This window comes from Eptatretus burgeri, chromosome 5 (genome assembly GCF_056783735.1).
Source record: "Eptatretus burgeri isolate ZD-2024b chromosome 5, Ebu_testis_v1, whole genome shotgun sequence".
Classification (NCBI taxonomy): Eukaryota; Metazoa; Chordata; class Myxini; order Myxiniformes; family Myxinidae; genus Eptatretus; species Eptatretus burgeri.
Genome location: NC_140965.1, coordinates 65,648,744 through 65,673,866, shown reverse-complemented (window position 1 = coordinate 65,673,866; position 25,123 = coordinate 65,648,744). Strand labels below are relative to the sequence as shown.

Sequence of the window (25,123 nt, the reverse complement as noted above, 5' to 3'; positions counted from 1 at the left end):
ATAGCCAGAGAGATATTGACTTTCACAAGCATATATATGATCAGATGAACCAATTGGAGCACGGGAAGAGCAGGAGACATTTTCAGGGAAGTTTGCCATCACTAAGCACCAGAAGGGAGGATTTGCCATCCGGAGAAATCTGCGTTGGAATGTTCACAGATTGAGTCAGTCCCATGGAGTCACAGACGTCCTTTGCTGAAGTGCCATGGCTGATGATAGAGGTACCAACATCCAGCCAATTTTCATGGTGATAATTGAAATCACGACATATGAGGAAGAGAGAGAGTTGGGCTGAGTGGTTAAAAGTTTGTCCATGCCTGAGAGAAATGTAGATGGAGTCGTCATTGTTGGAAGCGGAGGGGAAGTCACAACCAAAGGTACTCTTGGGGGTTCAGAGGTGCAAGATAAGTACAGGGCCGTGAGAAATTGAGTTATTGATGTAAAGTGCAGCTCTGCTGCTGGGGTGGGGTTCAGGACTTTCAAATTGGAAGAAACAATAGCCAGGGAGAGATACAATAATGAGTCACAGATGTCCTGTGGGAGCAAGGATTTTGTTAAACAGATGATGTCCAGTTTATCGACCACGGCCTGGCTTTGGGGGATCTGTTAGGTTGAAGCGGACACCTCAGATGTTTGAGGTCCACACAATAGGGACAGGGGAGGGTGCAGGACAGGTAGGGGAGGGGGGTGGTCTTTGTGGGGTGCAGGGTGAGGTTGAGGCTTTGAGAGGACAGGGTGAAGGGGAATGTTTGAGTGGGTGGGATGCAGGGGAAGGTTTGAGTGGGTTGAGTGAAGAAGAAGCATTGAGGTAGTGGGGTGAGATGGAACCATTGAGTGGGTGGGGGAGGACATTGTAAAAATATTCTGTAGAATTTGTACTATTGCCTATTGTCAAACTACCGAGTTCTCTTGAATTTCTACATAACATTTTTTTGCAATGGAGGGATGCAGAAAGTGGGGACATGAAGCTTTGAGTGGGTGGGGTGGGGGTGGGATGGGGGGACGGAAATATGGGACATGATGTGGAGGGATGCCAATTCCAAATTCCCAGATTCGACAAAGGGAGATAAAGATCATGGGATGGGTGGGAAGAATCTTTGATGAAAGGAGGGAAACCATGGGGTAACATTCCTGGGTCAGATTGCGGGAGAGTGTGTCGGAGTGGTGCTGAGGTGTCATCCACCAGACGGCGGTCTCCTTGGGTTAACCTTAGGCGGTCCCTTCGGGTGGGTGCCTGGAATGTCCTATCCTGAAGAAAGGATGATCAGCTGTCTCTGTTATCATCTGAGCAAAAGCGTTTGGACATCGGGATTGCAGCTCTCTCTGAGGTTCGGAAACCGGATTGGGGCAAGATCATGGTGGGTGGTTACACCTACTATTGGTCTGGTCGCTCTGATGGTTACCATTCCCAAGGAGTTGCTGTGGCTGTGTCCAATAAGCTGACTCCAATGATAATTGAGGTTACACCGGTCAATGAGCGTATTATGAGACTAAGGATTCATGATTCCTTATGTGTCATTTCCCTCTGTTTATGCTCCGACTGAGGCGAGTGATCACACTGTGAAGGCTGCATTCTCTGCTACGCTCGAGTCTGTGGTTGATCAGTGCCCCAGACGACATACACTTCTAGTCTTGGAGGATTTCAATGCATTGACTAGAACTGATAGGGATGGTTATGAGACGTGTGTTGGTCCCCATGGGTCAGGAACTATGAACCAGAATAGCACTAAGTTCCTTGACTTTGCAAGAAGTCATGGACTTAGGGTGGCTGGTTCGTGGTTTCAGCGCCCACAAGCTCATCGCTGGACTTGGTATTCCAACGCTGGCGGTGTGGCAAAGGAGATTGACTACGTCCTCGTTGATGGTCGCTGGAGGATGATCCAGAACTGCAGGGTCGACCGGAGTGCTCAGTTCCTCAATACTGACCACCGGCTTGTTGGAGGAACTCTGAAGTTGCACCTTAAATCCAGGAGAATGGTACCATCCCAGCCGAGGCTGGATGTTGGCAAGCTCAAGGATGAGAGGGTAGCTGAGGAGTTTGCGAACAGGCTGAGTGGAGATTTTTGGGGTCTGGGGGCTTTGGGAGGTCCTGAAGAGTTGTGGAGTGCCTTCAAGACAACCGTCCTTGATGTTGCCGGTGGATGCCTTGGAACTCACCATAGGGCAAAGAAGAATTTTGTCTCTCAAGGGACACTGGATACAATTGACCAGAGTCACAGGGCCAGGCTGAATAGCAGAGCTGAGCTGTTCAGGGAGCTGAGGCGTAAAACTGCACGAGCGCTAAGGGTGGACAAGGAGGCCTATGTGCGAGGAATCTGTGAGGGGGTAGAGCATCACCTGTGGTCAAGTGATTCTCGTCCTGCTTACAGGGGAATTTGCACATTGCGTTCATCCAAGCCCATTCCTCGGTGTACTGCAGTTAGCGCAGAGGGTGGTCGGCTCTTGACAGAGGAGTCTGAAGTGAAAGTCCGCTGGGCCGGTTACTTTGAGCGGTTGTACCAGGCTGATCCACCAGCTGTCGAGTTGGAAGTCAGGCGTGTTACCATCCCTGTTGCTGACACTCCAATCAACTGTGGTTCACCTTCGCTTGTGGAAACACAGGCTGCGGTGAACCGGTTGAAATGGGGTAAAGCTCCAGGGATCTGTGGCATCCATGCGAAACTTCTCAAGGCTGGTGGAAATGCTGCACTCATATTGGTGCATGCAGTTCTGTGCTCTGCCTGGAACACAGGCATCATCCTATCTGACTGGAAGAGGGGCCTTGTTGTCCCTCTCTGGAAAGGGAAGGGTGATCGCCAAGACTGCAACAACTACCGAGGGGTGACGCTGCTCTCAGTGCCGGGCAAGGTCTTTGCTTGGATAATTCTTGATAGGGTTCGCCACCATCTGCTTGAGCACCAGCGTCCAGAGCAGTCAGGCTTGACACCAAAGAGGTCAACGATTGACCATATCCTTGTTCTTCAGGTCCTCACCGAACGCAGTCAAGAGTTTCGACAGGGGCTGCTTGCAGCCTATGTTGATCTCTGTAAAGCGTTCGATTCAGTGAATTGGGATGCCCTCTGGAGGATTCTTGGTCTTCGTGGGCTGCCACCAAAACTGATCGATCTGATGTCTGAACTCTACTCTGGTACTGAGAGTGCTGTGAAGTGTGGTGGTACCATCTCTGACTTATTTCCAGTTGTTACTGGAGTTCGTCAGGGGTGTGTACTGGCCCCCACACTTTTCAGCACTTGTATGGACTGGATTCTAGGGAGGATGTCAGAGAGATCAAGCTGTGGTACATCGTTCGAGAATGTCAAGATCTCTGACCTTGATTTCGCAGATGATGCAGTCATCTTTGCGGAGACGTTAGCGATCCTTTCGGGGGCCCTCAAGGTGCTGAATGAGGAGTCGGAGCCACTGGGATTACGGGTTTCCTGGGTCAAAACTAAGATCCAGGCTTTCAATGACATCCTGGATGCTGCTGTCCTGTCTGTGCCTCTTTGTGGTGAGGATGTTGAGGTCGTGGAGGGATTCACTTACCTTGGCAGTGATATTCATGTCTCTGCTGGCTGTGAGTCAGAGGTCAATAGACGTCTGGGTCTGGCCTGGGGAGTCATGCATTCACTGGATCATGGGGTGTGGCACTGCCGGTACCTGTGCAGACGATGAAATCTGAGTCTTCAGGTCTTTGGTGCTTCCAGTCTTGCTCTATGGATGCGAGACTTGGACTCTGACCAAGGATCTGAGATGGAGACTTAATTCCTTTGGTACCAGGTCTCTTCGGAAAATTATTGGCTATCGCTGGTCGGACTTTGTTTCCAACGAGTGGTTGCTGAGAGAGACTCAAATGAGATTTGTTAACTGCATAGTCCGTGAGCGTCAGCTGCGGCTGTATGGACATGTGGCTCATTTTGTTGACGCTGATCCTGCTCACCAGATTCTCTCAGCGAAGGAGTCTCGTGAGTGGAGGAGGCCAACGGGCCGACCACGTGCCTCCTGGTTGCAGCAGGTTCATCGGCATCTCAAGGAGATGGGGATGGGCCAGGCATCTGCCTCGAGGATGGCCAGATGGAGGCCCCTGGAGAACCGGCGGAAACTGGAAGCAGCGACGCGCTGGTCTGGCGCATGCTCCCATACCTGACCTGACCTGACCTGCAGAGAGAAAGGTGGTGTTGTATGTGCGGTTGGAGGACCAAGCACTTAGCTGATAGATCGTTTTGGAAAAGAATCTTTGTGAAGAAGAAAAGAAGAAGAAGAAAAGAAGAAGAAAAGAAGAAGAAGAATAGTGTGGCAGGAGAGAGAGATCATTTTGGAAAACAATTTTTGTGAAGAAGTATAAGAAGAAGAAGAGGAGGAATAAATAGGTGCAAAGAAGAACATATGGAGTACTCATCGTGGATAAATAAATAAGGAAAGTGAAGATGCGTTTATATTCAATGATATACGTTTATAGACTTTATTCCTTTGAAGCTACAGGAATTGAGTTCGGTCCAAGCAACCATGTCTTTTATATTAATTGTAAGTAATGGAGAATTTTTGTGTAAAATTAAATTTTTTGCAGTCCATATGATATACAGAACAGCTCCAACAAGACAGACACGGACACTCTTTGTAACATCTATGACAGCGATAGCACTCTACATCATCATCATATTGTTGCGAATTCGCGCCCGCCGGCGTGCAAACGGCCACGTAACTCGAATCGCGGCACGTCGCCCGACAATTCAGTCGTGACCCTCCGGGAACTACTGCCCGGAGCCAGTCACGGGTGGGGGTTTAACCCCACCACCACCCAGTCCTCAGTCTACCCGCGCGAGATAGGGTAAATCACCGAAAGTCGATATACCTAAGTACCCGCGCGGGTAATCTGCCGAGGGATGGGACCACGCCACAGGCCGACTCCGGACACGAACCGCTTGAGCGGCCCGTTCCGTACTACAGGGATAACCGAGCGGTGTTATCGTCGACCTTGACGGTTCCGATTAATTACCGGGTATTTTAAACCCACTACCAACCCCTTACGTGATGCAAGATGGAGATTCAATAAAGAAACGACGAAGCGAAATGGGAAAACAGTTCAACAAGCAAGCATTTTATTTACACACACAGACACAAAGCAAGCACGTATCCACAGCCATACAGTCAAAATGCACATATAAAGCAAAGATAGAGTTAAAACCGAATACGCGTACACACGGCAACACTTAAAACAGTTTTACTTCACAGACGGCGCCAACACACATTTACACCAAAGCAAAAGAAGGAAGGAAGTCGCGACTTCCCTGTGCGCGTCGTCCACCTTGGCGACCGCAGCCTCGTGTCCCTCTGGCGTGGTGCACCGACCAGCTCGTGCCGCGCGTATCTCACGCCGTGCGCCCGACAGTTCGGACGGGGTTTTGGGGGGAACTCGATCGGGTTTCGCCCGCTATCTCGGTGCGGACGGGGTGGGGAATGGCAGGCGCTCCGTCCAGGGACGGCACCGACAGGCTCGAGAAGCCCCGTGCACAACCGAACCAAAAGAGAAGAAGAAGAACCCGAACAGGCGATGCACACACGAGACCAGTACAAAACGATTCCCGGTTTCGAGCTATTCTCTGGAACTCTCCATTTCGAACGATCCTCTCAGTTTCGAGCTGCCCTGGGTTTCGAACGATCCTCTCAGTTTCGAGCTGCCCTGGGTTTCGAACGATTCCCTCAGAAACTCTGTCTGTCCACCTCTTTTGTAGGGAGGTCCTTCCCCCTCTCTCCACCCTGTGCCCCGCCCCGTTCGGACGCGTCACATTGCGCACCCGCGAATCGGGAGAGGACACGCCACTCCCCCCCCTCCTCCCTCTCCTCACTTCGGTGGAGAGGGGAAGGAGATTCAAGCGGGAAATGTTCGCGCGGGCGTTTTGGGCGGGAGATGTTTGCGCGGGCGGTTTTGGGCGGGAGATCTTGGCAGAAGATGCCCCTTCACGCACTGGTTGCTGCCGCTGCCACTCCGCTCCTCCATCCGTCCCGCGGAGATCGTGACCACACGATGCTCGATGAATGGCGACTGGTGAAGATGGTGGTAGCGCAGTTGTGGAAGGTGGCGTCGTGGCGTGAGTGGAGTGATTGTTGGCGTCGAGGTTGTTGGCGTCGTGGAGTGAATGGAGTGATCGTGGAGATGTTGGTTGTGGCGATGTTCGTTGTTGTTTTGTGCACCAACATAACAATAAGAACAGAAAAATGGCTAACTCAAAGCGTCGCAGCCCGGATGAATCACATAAATTCCCTCTATACAACGGGTTTGGGCTAACTACACATGGACCTATCGAGATATCTCAGCTGAGGACTCTTTATGGTGTAATGCGAATTTCCACAACCGTAACAATATCATCTGAGAGCGATGTTCTCACTGGTTCTCAGATATTTCTCACATTCCAACAGGCAAAACAGCTCTGAGGATCAAATGTCCTTTCCTCGTGACAACACCAGTCGAGCAATAACAATATTCCTCTTACAAACATGTTCTCTTCTTTCTCTTTCCTGCCAGCTTCTCATATCACGATCAGGTTATAGGCTATTAGATGCGCTGTTACACAATGACAATCCAAACAATTCCTTGGCAGATCAAGATAATCCAAGTGGTGTGTTTATACTAAATATAATTTAACATTTCTACCCTGTTGCTGAATTTCACACCAGAAACATCCGCTTCTTCTGAGAGGCATGCCTTTATAGGTGGGGGGGGGGAGGGGGGAGTAATACCCCCTCCCTTCAGCAGGAATCAGTAAACAAGTACAAGTGGAAATCGCAAGACTTCAACCCACCCTTGTGGGTGTGGGGGAGGAGGAAGAGGTACCCCCCAACATGTTTCCAAAATTTGGTGGAGATGGCCAAGTCGATTCCATAAATAAACAGACATGCTTTATTTTAATATGATTTCACAAGCATAGAGTTGTAAGTCCCATTCTAACAAGGAATAACAAGGAATTTTGGTGCAGGAGGCCAGTCAGCTCATTAAGCCTGCACTACACCAACACCAGATACCATCACCCATCCTTACTCAAGTTACCTATAAGTCCTGCCAATATCCCTGTACCCCTCAATCTCCAATGCTTCCAAGTATCTAATTCCAATTGAAACTTATCTACACTTTCTGCTCCTCTACCTTTCCACGGAGACCATTCCATGCCATACCTACTCTCTGAGTGAAAGACCCCCTTACCTTATTACTGTCCTAACTCTCCTCTTCTTTGCTTTCAGGCTGTGACCCTGGTTCTGTCACTGTCAATTCTGCTGAAAAACTCTTCTGCACTTATTTTGTTCATAGCCTTCATTATCTTAAACAGACTGACAGGATGGCCTAGAGGTACATTCACTTGCCTTTAAGCTGTCTCGCAAGGGTTCAAATCCCAACCCAGCTATAAACTGTCATCCCGGTGTTTCACAGGCAGGGTGGTTCATCAATGTGTGTGTTCCGTCCCTTGGATGGATGTTAAATGGGAATTCCATCTGCTAGCATTTGTTGCAAGCATCCTTCGTGAAGAGTGGGCAAGCTTTTGCCAGCACCATGGCCAAATTCCAAATTGCACCCTCAGTCAATGATGCTACCCCCATGGCCCTGTGCTACATACGCAAAAAGATTATCTGAAACATCTATATCAATCTATGATATCCCCTTGTAACCACCTCCTTCATAATGTATAAAGTCCTGTCTCCTTCCCTCTAATATTACTGATCTCTCCATTCAGCTTACTCCTCCTCCATCATGTGCAACACAAGGCTGTGAGTCGCATCATTAGCTGGGAGTGCAGCAGCACTGCTAATTCAATGCCCCTATTACCGGTACACTGGTACTCATTTTGCCGACTTCGGAAGGATGACAGGCTGAGCCAACCCTACCTGGTGTTAATTCAACGGCCCGACAGGAGCTTCAATGCAAGACCCTAGGATCTTAAGTGAGCCGCCTAACAGTCAAGCCAACACCAGGCTCATTCAGGTTATTGATGCTGTTTAACAGTACAGTATACTGTATTTAACACTGTATTATACTGTAATGGACATTTCGTTAACAGTACCAACGTGCCACTTGTATTACAAAATATGACAATTTGTACATCAACATTTTACCTATTTACCATATTTTCCAGGGTAATTTCAAGATTTTGCATGTTGGGTCACTGAATTGGTGCACCAATCAAAAGCTAGAAGCAGATTCGTTCTCTTAGATCAAAAGGTCAAAGTGAGGAGGGACTCTGTCATGCCACATTATATGTACATAGTGTAGCCAAGGAAATCAATGATGCAGCGAGCAGTCAAAATTCATCCTTCATTTCTGGTCAAATATCCATTCTTGAGATAGATTTTCTTTGTTTCTCAACACCTGCCCACTGCCACACAAAGCTCTTCCTCTCCCTAGGGCCAAAACGAAGCTGTATTTGGAGCTTAGCCACCTGATATTGTCAAACATTACAGTCAAATACGGTAACATAGTCAACTGGGATAACTTGAAAAGCCTTGTGGCATTGAGGGCTAGACCCACACCAAAACACAGAATGCAAAGGGTCAATTCTGGTGTCCTAATGTACTTGTTCTTCACATCGTTTTGACAAAGAATCACCATGATTCATTGACTAGATTAAATCACGATGGGAAACTACAAGGTCAAATATGTGATTGAATTGTTCGAGTTATTGGGGTAGTACATATAGCAATGTGATGGCAGGATGGCCTTTGAGGTATGCACACTCACCTGTAAGCTGTGTAGCCTGGGTTCGAATCTCGACCCAGCTATAAACTCTCATCCCGGTGTTTCACAGGCAGGGCGATTAATCAATGTGTGTGCCATCCCTTGGATACCACCCAGTATAACCCTTGCCGATAAATTGCTTCGGTAACACTGACGCTCTGGTAAAAGAGTATGGTACCTCAGAATCAGAATCTCCAGTTAACCTTTAAGTGTGAAAGGCATATTGATTTGTTTCTTACAATGTGGAAAAACCTACAGCTTCTGTACTCCTCAATGCAGCACTGGAAACACTAGAACAGTGTTTCCTGGCTGGGAATTCAAAAAATGTCCCAAATTTTCAACCACCTTTATATATCGTTAGTCTCACCACAAAGGGGTTGCGAAACTATTGTAAAGCCCGTGTGTGTCTGTGTGTGTATCTATATATTTTCACTGAATTTTTTTTTCTCTGCAACCGCTAGGCCAATCAATGTGAAACTTTAAACATAAGGACTCCCCGTGGAGAATATTTTATTGGTAACTCTGTCGTCAGAGGTCACATTTGGTATGGCTGCCATATTGGATTCAAAGAAAAAATATGGGCATCTCCAAAACTGCTGAATAAAAAAATTGAAACTTGGCATATGTCATCAACTGTCCATGGGGTATACGGGTGATAATGATGACATCATCGGTGAAGTTGTATTCCAGTCATAGTGGATTGAATCGAAATCCTTTTCCGAAAAATCTGAAATGCATGAGGCGAGACTACATGCGCTCTGCCGAGTGCTGTTCTCGTTAGTTCTAGTAACTATTGTTTTCAAGAATCTTTTTTTGACAAGGTTTTCTAGATTTTATGACTACCTTATCAGTTCTATCTTTTTGATGTTCCCATTAAAACAGTGAATCTTCATGTTGGCTTTCCCCAGACTTTTCATTTTACAAACTTACTTTGCAACTTTTGTGTTTCTTTAACAGGTATTGGAGGCCAGTAGCTTTATTCCTTTCTATGTTGGATTGGAGCCCGTTCGCTACAGAGATCAGGTGATCTGTTTGTTTACATTATCATTGTATATTATTGCTGTTACCATTGTCATTGTTGTAAGATACGTTCATTGGCATGTTCCTTAATACAAGTGGGAAAGTGTCGTTTGACATGATGGAGGAAGCAAGTTACATAAGCACACCTGAACACAGTAAAAGACAACTTAGCCAATCTCAGCCATTTCATGACCACATCCTCTTTACCTTAATATTTTGGCAGCGTTTATATGGAGACATGTTAATGGATCCAAAAGTTACGCTTGCAAAATGTGTCACCGACCTTTTATGCCAACATTTTTGCAGACAGAACACACAGTTGGTTTTCCCTTTGAAACACAGCATGTTGCTGACAGCACCCAATGAAAGCAGCAGTTGGTGAATCAAACAGCAGAATATGAATCTCAGCAAAGGCTTGCGACGGTCTGGGTTGGCAGATAAGATAAGCAATGGATTTTATCAACGAAAACTTCATGAGAGTAGGTTTACCACAGTGGGAAACAATGTGCAGCTGACATTAAGCACTTTTGCTCTGATGAAAGGATAACTCTCGAAACGTCAGCCACAACTCGTTTCCCACAACTTTAGTTGATAAAATCCACTGTTTATATGAAATACGACTTAACTATACTCGGTGGTGTAACATGGTTAGACTGTCCAGTCTGAGTCTGGGAGGTAGGCAGTTCAAACCTGATCCCAGCCAAGTCATAATAGACTTTAAAATGCTTCATTGCTTGATGCCCAGCAGTTACAAAGGATAGAGCATGGCGAAACAACCATATGTGGCAATCATAGTGCAGAATTTGATGAGCCTAATGGCCTCCTCTTGTGTTACAGTTTCTAAGGGAACTCATAATGATGATGATAATTATTATTACAACTCCTGTGGGTTATGAACCTGGCTGCTCCAGCATACACCAATCCAAAGCTCGACTTTTCCGTTCAGTGTAAAATGAGCAAAACGACCATTGAAATGATGATAAAATATCTAAAGATTGGAGCTGATAAGTGTCACGGTCCTTGTCAATGTGATCGGCCTCAGGTTTCAGACGAAAATCCTCTTTATTTATTTACTGATGATTCAACCCTCTTCCATGACATCACTCATCATTCAGACAGGCTGCAGCCTCTTCCCTCTCTTCAGACCTTGAAAAAAAAATCACAAGATTGTCAAACACTTGGAATATGTCTTTCAAACATGACAAATCACAATCTCACCATCTCTCTTCGAAAGGACCGTATGGCAAACCTTCCTATATACTTTCTTAACAATCCCCTTGAGGAAGTTCAGTCATTCAAACTCCTGGGCCAATCAGCCATGATCTTTCTTAGGTAAACCACATTTCAAATTGGCCTCTAAAGCGAGATGCCAACTGGGCATCCTCTGTTGTACAAAGTCCTTGTTTGTCACACCTGAACTCCTATCCACCGACAAGGCCATTATCTGCAGCTTGATGGAATACTGCTAGCTCCCCTCTGGGCTGGCTCCCTTGCCTCACATCTTGCTCAGCTTGACGCAGTTGAAACCAATGGCCCTTTAAGATTATTAGAATCTCCCACGATGAAGCTTCACCATTGCAGATATGCCAGTGGTCTCTCTGTCTTCTCCGGCTCCTTTCTGGTCTTGTACCCTCTGGTCTTTCCATGTTTCCTCTCCCCCCCCCCCCCTTTCAGGTTTCTGCAAGGCTCACTCGGTCCACCATCAACCCCCTTCTGGCGAAACTACCTAAATGCAGCATCACTGCTCATCTCCACTCATTTGTTTCTCTATTATCCCACCTGTGGAATCAACTTCCACATTCTCTTCAATCTCATTCTTCCCTCCAGATCTTCAAGACAGTTGTTCACCACAATCTCAGATTGTCCCAAATCCAAATCCATGATCTTTTCTATCCTCGTTAACGCCACCCAAATCCCTTCTTCTTCCAAATTTTCAGTCTTCCCTTGAGAGTTTCCTTCTGTATCAATTTTGTCCACACCCATTGTTTATCCATGTCTCCCTCTATCTTGGCCTTCAAATCTGCTGTTGGTGTTTCCCCACTTTCTCTACTGCTCCATTTGCATGTTTTGCATCCCGTTTTTGCCTGTTACATCCTTATCCATTCAGTGTATTGAGCCTCGACTATGTATACAAAAAAAAAGATCCTTTAGACCCTTTATAACCCAAATAACCACGAAGACCCTGTCGACCCAATAGACTCCATTATAACCTTTAGACCCCGAAGACCTTATCAACCCATTGGATCTTCTGTTTGAGGACCTTCTGAAGTAACACTTGAGGGTTACCAGCCATAATTAAAAGCCCCCCACCAACCACCCTCATTGGTAAATCGCCTCAGTACCAAGTAAAGTACCATTGGTAAATCGCCTCAGTACCAAGTACCCCCCCCCCATCCACTTTCTCAACAATCCTCTGGAAGAAGTCCTCTCTTTCAAGCTTCTGGGTCTCACTATCTGCCATGACCTTTCCTGGGAAAGCCACATTTCCAACCTCGCCTCCAAAGCCAGTCGCCAATTGGGAATCCTCTGTCGTGCAAAGTCCTTCCTCGGCCCCACCTGAGCTCCTGACCACTTACAAAGCTTTTTCTGCAGCCTGATGGAGTACTGCTCTCCCCTCTGGGCTGGTGCTCCTGCCTCCCACCTTTCTCGGCTTCACGCTGTAGAAACCAAGGTATTTCGGATCATTGGCATCTCCCGCAAAGAGGCTGAGTCTTTGGGCCTCTCACTCAATCACCGCAGGTTGGTCAGTGGTCTTTCTGTCTTCTACCGTCTCCTCTCCAGCCTTGCCCTCCTTGCTCTCTCTACGATTTGTCCCCACCACATTTCCACAGGGTGTTCCAGGTCTGCCAACAACCCCCTTCTGGTAAAACTACCAAAATCACGAATCGCTGCTCACCTTCACTCTTTCGTTCCTTTTTTCCCACCTTTGGAATAAACTCCCTCACTCTATTCATTCACATTCTTCCCTCCAGACCTTCAAAACAGCTGTTCACCACCACCTCTTATCATCCCCCATCCAAATCCTCGATCTTTTCTATCCCCGATAATCCACCCAAGCCCACCTCCTTCAAATTCCCTGCTTTCCTTCCTGAAAGTCCCTGTAATGTCCATCTTCTATTCCCCACGTTCCCCATCCCATCCCTCTCCCTTCCACAGATCTCCTAATGTCTCTGTTCCCCACTGTTTTGTCATTCCCACTCCCTCCCCTCTTGTCTCATGCCCCCCTTGATGTGCGTTGTGTGTTCGCTCTCACACGAGCCTCGACAAGGTATACAAAAAAAATAAATAAAAGAGAGGGCACAAAATACAATTAATTTCTTTCTTTTTTTTCAGGTTCTGCTCTTCTTCCTTGGTAGCTTAGAAAAGTCCCATGTGGTATCGAAAATATCTCACATTGCAAAGAGAAGAGTCCCGCGTTGCAAAAAAGGAAATGGTGTCAATGGCAACAATTCATGCCTATTATTATATAATCAAATGGCATTTTGTTTGCGATTCTATTATTTCCAAACCTCAGGAATTTTACAAGGTATCAGAATGAAACTTACACAGCGTAATTGTATGTATGTACAGTATACTTGTATGTGTATAAAATCTGGTCAAGATTATTCAAAGGTAAAGGTCAGTGCCATCCAAAACATGTAAAACACCTATTCGGTGGCAATTAGAAAATGTATCAACAAAATTTGTTATGCACAACATTCCATCATGTAAAACACTTGATAGTTCAAATTTTCAAAATTACTAAATTGCTGTTTCCATGGCAACTATTGTTTATTTGGATTTCACAAGTATCGTGCTCTGCACGACATCTTTCTCGTTTGTTTGGCTGTCGGTGAGCACGATATCTCAAAAAGCTTAATAGACGGATTTAGATGAAACTTGCAGGACAGGTTGGGTGTGTGACAAGAACGAATTGATTCAATTTTGGTGAAGATCCGGATCTGGATGCGGATCTGAAATTAAAAAAAAGTGATTCTTCACCATCAAGAGATAGGGTCAAAAACGATATCTCAAAAAGTTATGGATGGATTCAGAGAAAACTTGATGGACAGGTTGGGTGTGTGACAAGGACGAATCTTTTTTAAAATTTAACTTGTTATATTTTGAACATGTATTGGAAAACAAACCTGCCATTTTACATTACTTTTGTTTCTGAATTTGGCTCGATCACACATGCACAGAGAAGAGTGAGATTTTTCTTACTCTGTCTGCCTGCCTGGTGGTCAAACAAAATTGAAAATCATTCCAAACAGGAAACTTACTGCTTTTAAAGACGTCATAAACGACACAAACAACAGGCATGAAGAACTAATGTGACATGTTAGATAAAGTGGTGTAATCGACACTGCTTCAATGGCGGTGAATTCCGGAATTAATTTATTTATACGACTTTTACAATCTTTATTTTATTTGAATTTAATTATATTGTTGTGGTTACCAGATTCGCAAACCACCATTCAGGTCCCTTAGGTGAGGTATCTCGGTAAGTGCATGTGTAGTTAGGCCCAAACCCGTTGTCTAGTGGGAATACATGTCATTTATGCGAGCTGCGACTCTTCAGGATAGCCGTTTTTCTTTTACTATCTTTATTTTGGACCGATCGCCATCACCACAACCACAACATCAACCACTTGATTTTCTCGGCTCTCTCAACCAAAGATGGACAAGATCTACAAACCAGAGAGGTTCGACGCAGACCCAAACACGACTGACGCAGAAATGAAATGGTCACATTGGTTCTGCTCCTTCTCACACTATCTGACCATCATCGCGGAGGGAGCTGACAAATTTGCCGCTCTCGTGAATCATGTCTCGCCCGGCGTATACAGGCTCTTCTCGGGGTGCGACACTTACGAAGCAGCGATTGACGTACTGCAGGCGCTCTACGTGAAGCCCAAGAACGAGGTATACATACGACATCTTCTCAACACACGCAAGCAAGCAGCCGGGGAGACAATCGATCAGTTCCTGCAAGCTCTGAATCAGCTGGGAAAAGACGGCAGCTTCCGGGCCGTAAGCGCCGAGGAACACCGAAAGGAAGCGACACGGGAGGCATTCATCCAAGGACTCAGATCAGCCCACATACGGCAACGCTTACTAGAGAAAGCGCAACCCACTCTTGACAAGGTAGTCGATCAGGCTCGAGCGATGGATACGGCTCAGCAGCAATCTGAGTCATTTGGGACACCGATGCTGCTCATGAACGCTGCTACGATGGGAACCCTTCGAAAAACACGGACAACGCCCCTGAGACCACAGTCTGATGGCATGGTGGAGAGGTTCAACAGGACCCTGGTCCAACAGTTGGCCCTCTTCACCGCCACTAACCAGGAGGACTGGGACGAACACCTTCCGTACCTCCTGATGGCCTATCGCGCGTCCCAGCACGGGTCTACCGCATGTAGTCCGGCGCTGTTGATGTATGGACGGGAGCTGAGAAGCCCCGTCGATTTATTGTGCGGTCCGACGCCTGAGCGGCTTGATAGGCCCCCGGGGGAGGGCTATGCCCGTCGGTTGGAGGAGGGCTTGGAGAAGGTCCACGCCTTCGCACGACACCAGCTCCAACAGGCGGGCATAAAAATGAAGCGCAGGTACGACCACCGGAGCCAGGTGAGCAAATACCCACCGGGGGCAAAGATTTGGTTCTTTAACCCCCGGCGAAGGAAGGGCAGATGCCCGAAGCTCACCTCACCTTGGCAGGGCCCGGGGGTTGTCCTGGCGCAAGTCAGTGACGTGGTCCTAAAAATTAAAATGGGACCACGAGCCCTCCCTCGGATCGTCCACGCGGACCGCCTGAGGCCTTACAAGGGCGACCTTACGCCCTCATGGATATGTCTTGCCGGAGGAGTCGGTGCTGGAACAGCCGCTCCCGCAGAGGCGCAGGGCTCTCAGAGTCTTGCGACGAGTTCACGAGCCCAGTAGGAAGGGAGGAAATTCCCCCCCTGGGAAATTGATTAATGGGATTATTTGGAGACAGAGACAGACTTATGAATGTGTAGAGGGGACGTAGTTTAGCTACGTAGTGTTAAAAGGAACGTGCTACTAGTTTAAGGGACGACGTGGGAGCACGAGTTAGTTAGGGGAGGTAGTTAGGAGGATGGCAGAGTTCGGTGGTGAGTGTGTTGAAGAGTTGGAGAGTTGTGAGGTGAGTACTTGTTGAGTGAGTGAGGCCAGCGGGTCTGTGTGTATGGAGTGAATGGGGAATGCATGGTGCGATGAGTGATTGGGGGGAGGAGTGACTCCCGCCCAAGGGACCCGGGGTCAGAGTAAAGTGAGTTAGCTGGGTTAGTCAAATTGAAAAATGGAGGTCGTTTTGTTGTTGGTGGGAAAGTAGGCTCGAGACCCATTTGGAGGGGTGCAGGAGCCCTGTTGACGGGCTTGGGAGCGTGGCTGCGAAAGGTGAGTATCGCTGAGTGGGTACCCGGGCACCAGGCTAGTCGGCCGCGGTAGGCCATGGGCCCATGGGGGGCCGGGATAGCGTAGTGGGCACGGGTGCGCCTGCTTGGTGCGGGGGCCCGGGGCGCCATTAGCCGCGTGGGCAGTGTTGTGGGCACGGGTGACCCTCGGAAAGGGGCCCGGGAGGCCGGCCTGCCACGTGTGCGTTTCAGGGGAGGTGCCATGGGGGGCACTCCCCGGTGTTAGGGAGCTGGTAGGCTCGGAGGCAGTGTAGTGCCCGGGGGTGCCATAGCGGGAGAATCGGCAGAGGGTCGTGCCTGCCAAAGGGAGCCACGTGTCCCAGCCAGGAGACCGTGTGAGGGCACGGAGAGAAAATTGGGGGGCGAGGCCCGAAATTGTAAGGACACCAACACAGGCGACGGGAATCTGGGTTGTTAGAACCAATAGTTTAAGCGAGAGGCGCTTGTTGAAAGCCCCGGGGTAGTTTAACAGTTAAATGGTTAGGATAGATTAGGAGATGTACCCCTCCGCACCATCCATCCCCTCGCTGTCGTTGTGGGCCGCTGGACCCACTTGGTGTTAAGATCGCCGAACTCTGGGGAGGCCATTCTGAGGCTCGAGTTGGGCCTCGGCACAGGACGTTAGCTCTCCCTTATTCCCCTCTGGGAAGGGAACGTAGGGGTTGGGAGTAGGCTAGGTGACAGAATAGGTTAGCCGAACAAGGACGATAAAGGGGGTTAGGGGACGATTTATAGTGGGGAAGTAAAAATAAAAACAACAAAAAAATAAGTTGGGGCTAAATTGGGGTTTGACAAATTAAGGGAGTGGGTATGTACAGTGACAGGCAAAGGCGATAGGTTGGGAGGGAGACAGGTAGGTAGGTCCGAGCCCGCCTTCCAAGTGGCCAGCACCACCGCACTCCCTCCACCAACCTCCATTGAACGGCAAAGGCTGGCCAACTTCATCGGCTGGCCGTGTTTTGCTTCAAGGCGGAGGCCGACCAACTTCATCGGCAGCTGTGTGCTGCAAGGCCTGTGCCGGCCAGTTCATCTGCTGGCTGTTTTTCTTCGAGGCCTGTGCCGGCCTGGTTCTGCGGGCTGAGTTTGCCTGCAGCGGCCTTCTTCTGCGGGCTGTGTTTGCCTGCTACCTTTGCCATGCCATGCCCACTGCCCACGTTCACCAGCCCCGTTCAATTTTTGCTTTGCCCCCCCCCCTGTTCATTTCCATGTGCGCCAGGATCAAGGCAACAGTTTGCAAGCTGCAAGAACTGCCCTGTTGGCAGCTACAACACGGGCCTGCAGTGGCGGCCCGTGCACCGTGTTTGTGTCCATGCATCCATTCGTTGTGTTCATTGCGTGTGCCACTTGAGCTGGCACGGAGACTGCGTTGTGCAGCCCAAGCACCGTTGTGGTTCACTGAGTTCAGTTCAAAAGGGAAGGCCTTGGACTGCGTGTGAGCAGCCAGCCACGTTCCCTGTCACCTGCATTGTTTGAGCCAGAGACTGCATGCGGGCAGCCTGGCTCCCTGCTAACTGCTTTTCTTTTGCAGAGTTCAGTGATCCTGGGCCATGGTTTAGTGTAAGATTTGTAAGTTAAGGTAAGATGTACTGTACATATGAGTGCGCCCCCGGCATGTTTGTCTTAGCGCCGGCAATTTTATTTAAGTCGTCCGTATGAGTGAGTTTGTTTAGATAGTTACGCAGCCCTCAGGTTATTTATTTTGGGGACACGAATACCATGAATGTCGCACTCAGGGATCCGTAGGTAAAATGTACTAGGGGAAAACTACACATGATGGCACACGAAAATTTGATGACTCGGGACGAGTCTGTAAAAAGGGAAGGGGGTAGTGTTGTGGTTACCAGATTCGCAAACCACCATTCAGGTCCCTTAGGTGAGGTATCTCGGTAAGTGCATGTGTAGTTAGGCCCAAACCCGTTGTCTAGTGGGAATACATGTCATTTATGCGAGCTGCGACTCTTCAGGATAGCCGTTTTTCTTTTACTATCTTTATTTTGGACCGATCGCCATCACCACAACCACAACATCAACCACCAACCACAACACCGCTTCACCACAACCGCCACGACCTTTACCGTCACAACTCGCCACCATCGCATCACCGTTCTTGCCCCGCTGTGGGTACCGGTGTTGGACTCATGCAGAACGCGCGTCGAACAGCGTGTACAAAACCACGGATTTTCTGCTTCAAAAACGGATCGAAAACGACACACGCCCACTTTTTGCCGTCCAATCGGTGAGCGAGGGGCGAATTGGCCCCGCCCCCAGGGCGATCGATATATGCAAATTTGTGGATCAAAAAGCCTTCACGCCCACTTTTTCTCGGGCCAATGGGGAGCGAGTTGAAAGGTCAAAGGGAGGGGGTCAAAGGCGAAGTTACGGGGGGGATAAAAGGACGGTGTTCGTCAGTGAAAGGAGTAGTAAAAGTCGGAACGAGGAAGAAGGGAGTCGTAAAGGTCGGAACGAGGCGAAGGAGAGTCGGAACGGAGGGGACGAGCTGTGGAGAGGCGGCGAGTCGGACGAAGGGTGCTCGCGTCGTGCAAGGAGCTGCGCGCCCGAGGGAGGCCGGCAGCGCGACCTGGCCGAGGTGGAGACGCTCGTCGCACATAATAAAGATCCTCTATACCCCGAGCATCAGCAACCCCCCTCCTGTTTCCCCCCGCGCTGAGATAGTGCGACCAAGGGGGCCCCGTTCCCCCCCCCCTGCCAGGCACTGTCCACGAGGCCCGCGGGTTGCGGGGCCATCGCCGCTCCGCGTCTCATCACCAGACGGGTAGGCCCGACCAGGTCTCGGCCCCAGGCCTACCTCATTCTTGAGGGTATTTCTTTTCCTTGGTTTTGGGTATGTGTTGTCGGCGCCGTCTGTGAAGTAGAATTGTATAAGTGTTGCCGTGTGCTCGGTAGTCGGAATTAGCTCTGCACTGTGTTTTCCTTTTTGTGTTTGCTTTTTGTGTAAATGGAATTGTGTTTTCTTTTTTGTGTGCATTTGGTGGAATTGTATTTGTGTGCTTCCCGTGTGCCGAGAATAAACGTGCTTTATTGTTGAACTGTTCTCCCGCTTCGCTTCGTCTTTTCCTCCATTGAATCCCCATCTTGCTTCACGTAAAGGGTTGGTAGTGGGCTGAATACGCCCGATAATTAATCGAACCGTCGAGGTCGACGATAACACCGCTCGGTTATTCTGATAGTCGGAACGGGTCGCTTAAGTGGCCCGTGTCCGAAGTCGACCTGCGGCGAGGTGCGATCGCCCGGTCTACCCTCCGCGTGGGTACTTAGGTAGTTCGAATTTGGCGAGCAACCCTATCCCACGCGGGGGCTGATTGGCTCGATCGCGGTGAGACCGAAAGGTCCACCCGTGACTGGTTCCCGGCGTTAGTCCGAGAGGGTCACGACTGGATTGTCCGTCCGGTGGGCGACGTGCCGCGATTCGAGTTACGTGGCCGTCGCACGCCGGCGGGCGCGAAAATCGGCAACAATATACTTGAACACTGTAGAACACAAATCACATTTGAACTTTCAAAATCCTTCCGTTTAGCAGTACTTGGACATGTTAAAAAGGGTGATGGATAAGGGTGATGGATAAGACTGCCTCAATAGCACTAAACTTGTGATCTTTAAAATAATTATTTTATTTAAATTGAAGCAGATACTTCAACACTGCATGAGATAACGTGTTCTATGAACTCCCTAGTTGCATATGTAATAAACAATTGTTCCCTGAAATTAACTAAGTTACCTTCAAGTTGTTGCAATGTTGTTGTGATGTGGCTTGCAGTTGTGGCTGGATGGGGGTTTGAGTAATAACTTGCCATTGCTTCCTGGGGGACGCACAATCACAATCTCTCCATTTAGTGGTGACCATGATGTGAGCCCACGTGAAGCAGACCTTCGAGCGATCTACGCACGTATCTCACGAGAAAACTTCCAGGTTAGTCACAAATTGCACACATTGGAATCCCATTTTCTGCATTGTGGTTTGTTGTCACTGTCCTCATGATATGGGTACAATAGTACAAGCTGCTCAATAAGCCTTTGATCGCTCAAAAACCACTGTCGATTCTCTCTCCCTTTCTTAGGTGAGTGTGGGCAATGCAATCCGAGCAGCACTCGCTGTCCTTCCACCGCCTCAATGTGTCATGGAGCAGATTTACGAGCGTGGGGAGAAGGACACCGTGCACTTCCTACGCAGCAATGGATTCTACCAGGAAGAATAATGTCACGTTGCCATGGAGATTGGCTTTGCACAGACTATGTCCACATTCAACCACCTCACTTCCTATTTAAAGCTAGCTTAAGAAAATCGGGTCTAATGAAACTTACACTTTTACAATGTTTAAAGAAAGCCAAAAGAGAGTACAGTTTTGTTTAAAAAGTCCCAGTACTAATACAGAGTTATTCATCAAGATCTCGAAATCATATGTAACAGTCTTCCATGGCATTTATGTTCACTTTCTCAATGTTGCAGGCGTGCCACTTTATTACCTTGCACCGGGAATTTTGATATTATCTACAATGTCACAACCTGATATAAACCCCTCACCAGTTGTCCATAATTGGCCATGATATGTGCTTGGCCTCACCCTTATAAGGGAAGAGAGAAAGAAAAAGAGGAGGAGGAGGAGGCGGAGTAGAAGAACTATACCACTATCGAACTGTGCTGCAACTTTGCAAGTTGCAAGTTGCAAGTTTAATTTTGGGAAATTTGGCTGATATAATAATATAACCTCCACACCCTCTCCCACGACTCCTGTTGAAGAGAGTGAATTTATTGTTGTCCACATCGAATACATACACAATTGGCCACCACTTTGGTTCTACTCCACATGACCTGAACGAGAGGCATATCTGCATCACCATCATCCAGCGGATCATATGGAACATAATAATATATGTGCCAAGTGGAGAAACAAAGTTTCACTACCATCATCCTTGTAGTTGGTAGAGCCTGATATAACTGAGCTACCTTACTCATTACTCTGTACTGTACTCCCTCTCTCTCTGATGTACCATACTCTTCACAGAGCATTTGTGCTACTGAAGCAGCTTCCTGAGAAAGAATTATACTGTGTGGTTTGCCATTGTCTTCCCAGCAGTTGTTAGGGCAGGAATTTGGAACTTGGCCATGGTGCTGGCGATAGCTCGCCAACTCTTCGCGAAGGACACCATGGGATCTTTAATGTCCACCATTGAATGCCGGCAGATAGGACACCCAGTTTAACATCTATTTGAGGGAAAGTACACACATCGATGAATCACTCTGTCTGTGAAACACCGGGATGACGGTTTCAACGAGGTTGGAATTCAAACCCAAACTAGATAGCTTAGATGCAATTGGGCGTACCTCTCGGCCATCCTGACAGCAAATGTAGTGCACGACAAAGGCTGTAACTTGCAGAGTTTTGTAGTTTATTAGGTCTGACCATGTAATTTAATTTGGTGTCTTAGTTTAGTAATTACCCATTGCAAGATGAGCTCTCACCTGACAATGGGCAGCAACTTTACTAAGCATGTTCATGACTGTTGAAAACACATTACATGATGTTCTATTGTGTAACTCGTATTTTCATGGAATTCAGTGTATTAGTTACATCATATAATAAAACAGCGAACCCAAAAACATTGCATCGTTTACATTTTTAAAAAGATTAAATGATCATTCGAAGACGTTGCTGAGCATAAAGCATTTATTTCACGATTGATTATAATGTTAAAATATATATGCAAAAGAGACAACAAAACCACTGTTGTAATAAATGTGAAAATAGACACGTGGTGAAAGTAATTACTTATTTTAAAAGTGCTTAATGACATGCAGACTGTTATAACTATGTGGCAAAAATCAATTGAGTGGAAAATCAAGCCGGAAGACAAAGCATAATTTATATACTTTTGGGTTAGAATATAATTATACAAGTCAAACAATAAGTGAGATCATTCATTTCAATAATCTTGACAATGGTGGGATGTGAAGTGTGTGTGTGTGTGGGGGGGGGAGGAAGTTGGCAGAAGAGAAGTTGGAAAGTAAATTTTGGAGAAAGAAAGACAACTTGCAGAGGGGTGTGGGTAGGGTGCACAAATCAATTACTTGAGTGTTTAAAACTTTGTCGCATTGCCCTCACTGGTATGGGTTCGATTCCTTTATCTACTCATAAGAAATTTCCACAGGCTGCGGTTGAGTGGTGACGTGTCCAGGATCGGGGTTCTCCACCATGGAAATGTTCACAAGTGTCATGGGTGCCCCCCAATGCTCTGTGAAGAGCATGGGCATGCGGTGATATTGTTGTGCGTATAGTAAATGAAAGAGGGAAAAGGGAGCGCAAGAAGAGGAAAAGATGCTCTGACCACATCAGATTGTTGAAGGAATTTTCCAGGATTAAAGAAAAAAACAAAAGTTGGATCCTCACACAGCATTCTTGAAGCGCAGGCCGTTGTCTGTAAAGATGATCCCTGCCGGTGGCTCTTGCATTGGCAACTTGCAGTTTGATGGCAACGTTTGTGCTGCGTGCTGGTTTTTCCTTAGACTTGGGTACATGCGCCCTGTCTGAGATGGTAACTCATCGTCCAAAGGATCTAAGCATTTTCCAACGAGGGGTTTGTAAATAGGGTTGACACTAATTTGACCGCCAAGTTGGGAAGAAGGATTTGCCATGTCCGAGTTACCTTTGATATTGGGTCGCTGCATGGGCTGAGCAGCTGACTTATCAGTGTTTTTCTTACTTGGACCTCCATTTTTCCGTTGGTTACGACTGCCACATTTCCTAAACATAAGGAATATAGTGGTGATGACAATTATTCCTGTGACGAAGACAGACCCAAGGAGGCACATAATAAAAACAGCCATCGTCACAGAGGTATCATTATCTGATGGTTCATTATTTGGGGTTGTGTACTTTGGCACAGGTGAAGCAAAGTTGTCCGGGGATCGCCCACCAATGCACTCGGAATCTTGCATTCTCACCAAGAGCAGAGATTTACCAATGAGGTTAGAAGGTGAGGTGCAGGTGGCGTTGTCCAGCAACAGACCAGCATGGACTCGTGCTTGGAGCTTGGCAAGCATCTCTGCATTCCCGCAGTCACATTCCCATGTATTCTTCTGCAACTCTAAATTTCCATTAGCATGAGAAATTGATGCCAGAACCTCCACAGGAAGATTTGAAAGACGGTTTCCGGCAAGGTCAAGATGCAGAAGCTCCGCAGTACCTTGCAAAGCTCCTGCAGGCAAGGTGTGTAGCAGATTACGAGCAAGATGTAGCACTTGCAGAGAGGACAAGTGAGAGAAGGAGCCAGGTTCAATCCGGTCCAAACCGTTCCCCTCAAGGTAAAGGTTACGAAGACTTTGCAGACCTTGAAACATTAGTGGTGAAAGACTATTGATGTAATTTCCATTGAGGTTCAGGTAGCGTAAGTTACTTAATGTGCCAAAAGCTCCATCTTGCACAAGGAAGATTCTGTTTTCAGCTAGATGTAGGAACCGCAGATTTTCCATACCTGTGAAATCACCTGTGTTTACAGAGCGGATGAGGTTGTTGGCGAGGATCAGTTTCTTGAAGGCAGAAGATCTGGGAATAAGTGATATGATCTCTCTGATATCTTCATTCTGACACCACACTTCAATTTGTTTGTCCACGTCCACATGGCAACTGCATCCTTTCGGGCAAATATCTTGATTTTGTTTTTTGTCATCTATAAGGAGTTCTTGTGTTGGTAACACCGATGAGGTTTTCACTTGGATTCCGGCTGGATTACGCAAGGAACACAATGTTTCAGCTGGGATATCTTGCAACTTACTTTGTTTCAGATTTTCAGGAGAGATGCACATGAGACTCAGTTTGTGCACAGGAGCATATGGCAAATTGTCCAGCCAAAGCTTTGTAGGCAACGCCTTGCATGAACAATCCCAGGGGTTTTCGTCGAGCTTCACCTCCGTCACTCGAAGATCCAGATGCCCAAGTAGATCATTCAGTTGTGGGATCACAAAATTGTTTCTACTCATATCTAAAGTAGTCAAAGTCAGAGATTCAAAGACTCCAGATGGCAAGGAAGAGAGCTGGTTGTCCTCCAGATGCAGCGTATTGAGTTTGGTGAGGGAACTGAAAACTTTCGAGCTAATACTCCTTAACCAATTTTGGTTCAGTTGTAGATATTCCAAGCTGTAGAGTCCATGAAAAGTACCATCTGTGATGACACTCAAAAGATTGTTGTTCAAGTGGAGCTTCTTCAGCAAAGCAAGTTCCCGGAATGCTCCATCCTCCACATTCTGCAACTTATTTTGTGCCAAGTTGAGCAGAGATGCACCTCTGAACCCGTCCAGATCTTTCAGGCCGAGCACCGAAATATCGTTGCGCTGTAGAAACACGCGGTAGCCATCTTGGAGACCAACATTAAGCTGATACAGCCTCTTAATGCCCTTTGATTCGCAACGCACACGCATGGCATGACAGTTGCAATTTTGGCACAAAGATGTTGACATGGACAAGGTTTTAGTCATGGAGCAGCAGAGGAGCAGAAGAGCACCAGTCAGCATCGTAGCACCCAAGCGATGTTCATACATCTTGTACGGGCGCACCATCGCACATTGGCACACACGCTATGTCATTGGCACAATAGTGGAGGGAAAAGTGAGGACAGCGTTCTTATGGGTCATTATACTGGCACAATGGCTGTGTCAATATTTAATCTCGTCTCTTGGCTCACATGTCACTGAGCTGCGCTGTGTTTTGTATTTTCGGAACTGGAATGCTTGTATACAAAACAGAAACTATAATACTCTGCTATATTATATTGTGTAATAAATTTAACCATATAATATATGCATTTCCTTGTATACATATGTATCATCACTGGAGTCATAAGTATATCTATCTGCAGTATTTATTTACTTGTCTGTGTATATCTTGGTAGAGTTTATCCAAAGTAAACCAGGCATTTATCCCAACATGTACCTCGTATTATGATTTGTTGTAATTACTTAACTGTACTCATAAAAATT

At 47.4% G+C, this 25,123-nt stretch overlaps 2 protein-coding genes across 3 annotated transcripts in view; one reads left to right on the top strand and one right to left on the bottom strand.

The window, feature by feature from the left end:
* LOC147026585 (patatin-like phospholipase domain-containing protein 4) overlaps positions 1–21,751 on the top strand; it is a 56,988-nt gene extending 35,237 nt beyond the window's left edge. For both annotated transcript variants that reach the window (XM_085882164.1, XM_085882163.1), the window contains 3 exons: positions 9,656–9,721; positions 19,910–20,062; positions 20,211–21,751. In XM_085882164.1, the coding sequence (XP_085738290.1) occupies positions 9,656–9,721; positions 19,910–20,062; positions 20,211–20,348 (357 nt within the window). In that variant the 3' untranslated portion in view covers positions 20,349–21,751. The remainder of the gene's footprint in view (positions 1–9,655; positions 9,722–19,909; positions 20,063–20,210) is intronic.
* Positions 21,752–21,804: 53 nt separating this feature from the next.
* On the bottom strand, positions 21,805–24,765 carry LOC147026584 (uncharacterized). Its single transcript, XM_085882155.1, has one exon. It carries the CDS (start codon positions 24,701–24,703, stop codon positions 22,535–22,537), a length of 2,169 nt encoding a protein of 722 aa, XP_085738281.1. The 5' UTR covers positions 24,704–24,765; the 3' UTR covers positions 21,805–22,534.
* Between the last annotated feature and the right edge of the window lie 358 nt (positions 24,766–25,123).

Coding starts and splice junctions, on each gene's coding strand:
- LOC147026584 (XM_085882155.1), bottom strand. CDS start 24,703: ATGGTGCGCCCGTACAAGATGTATGAACATCGCTTGGGTGCTACGATG.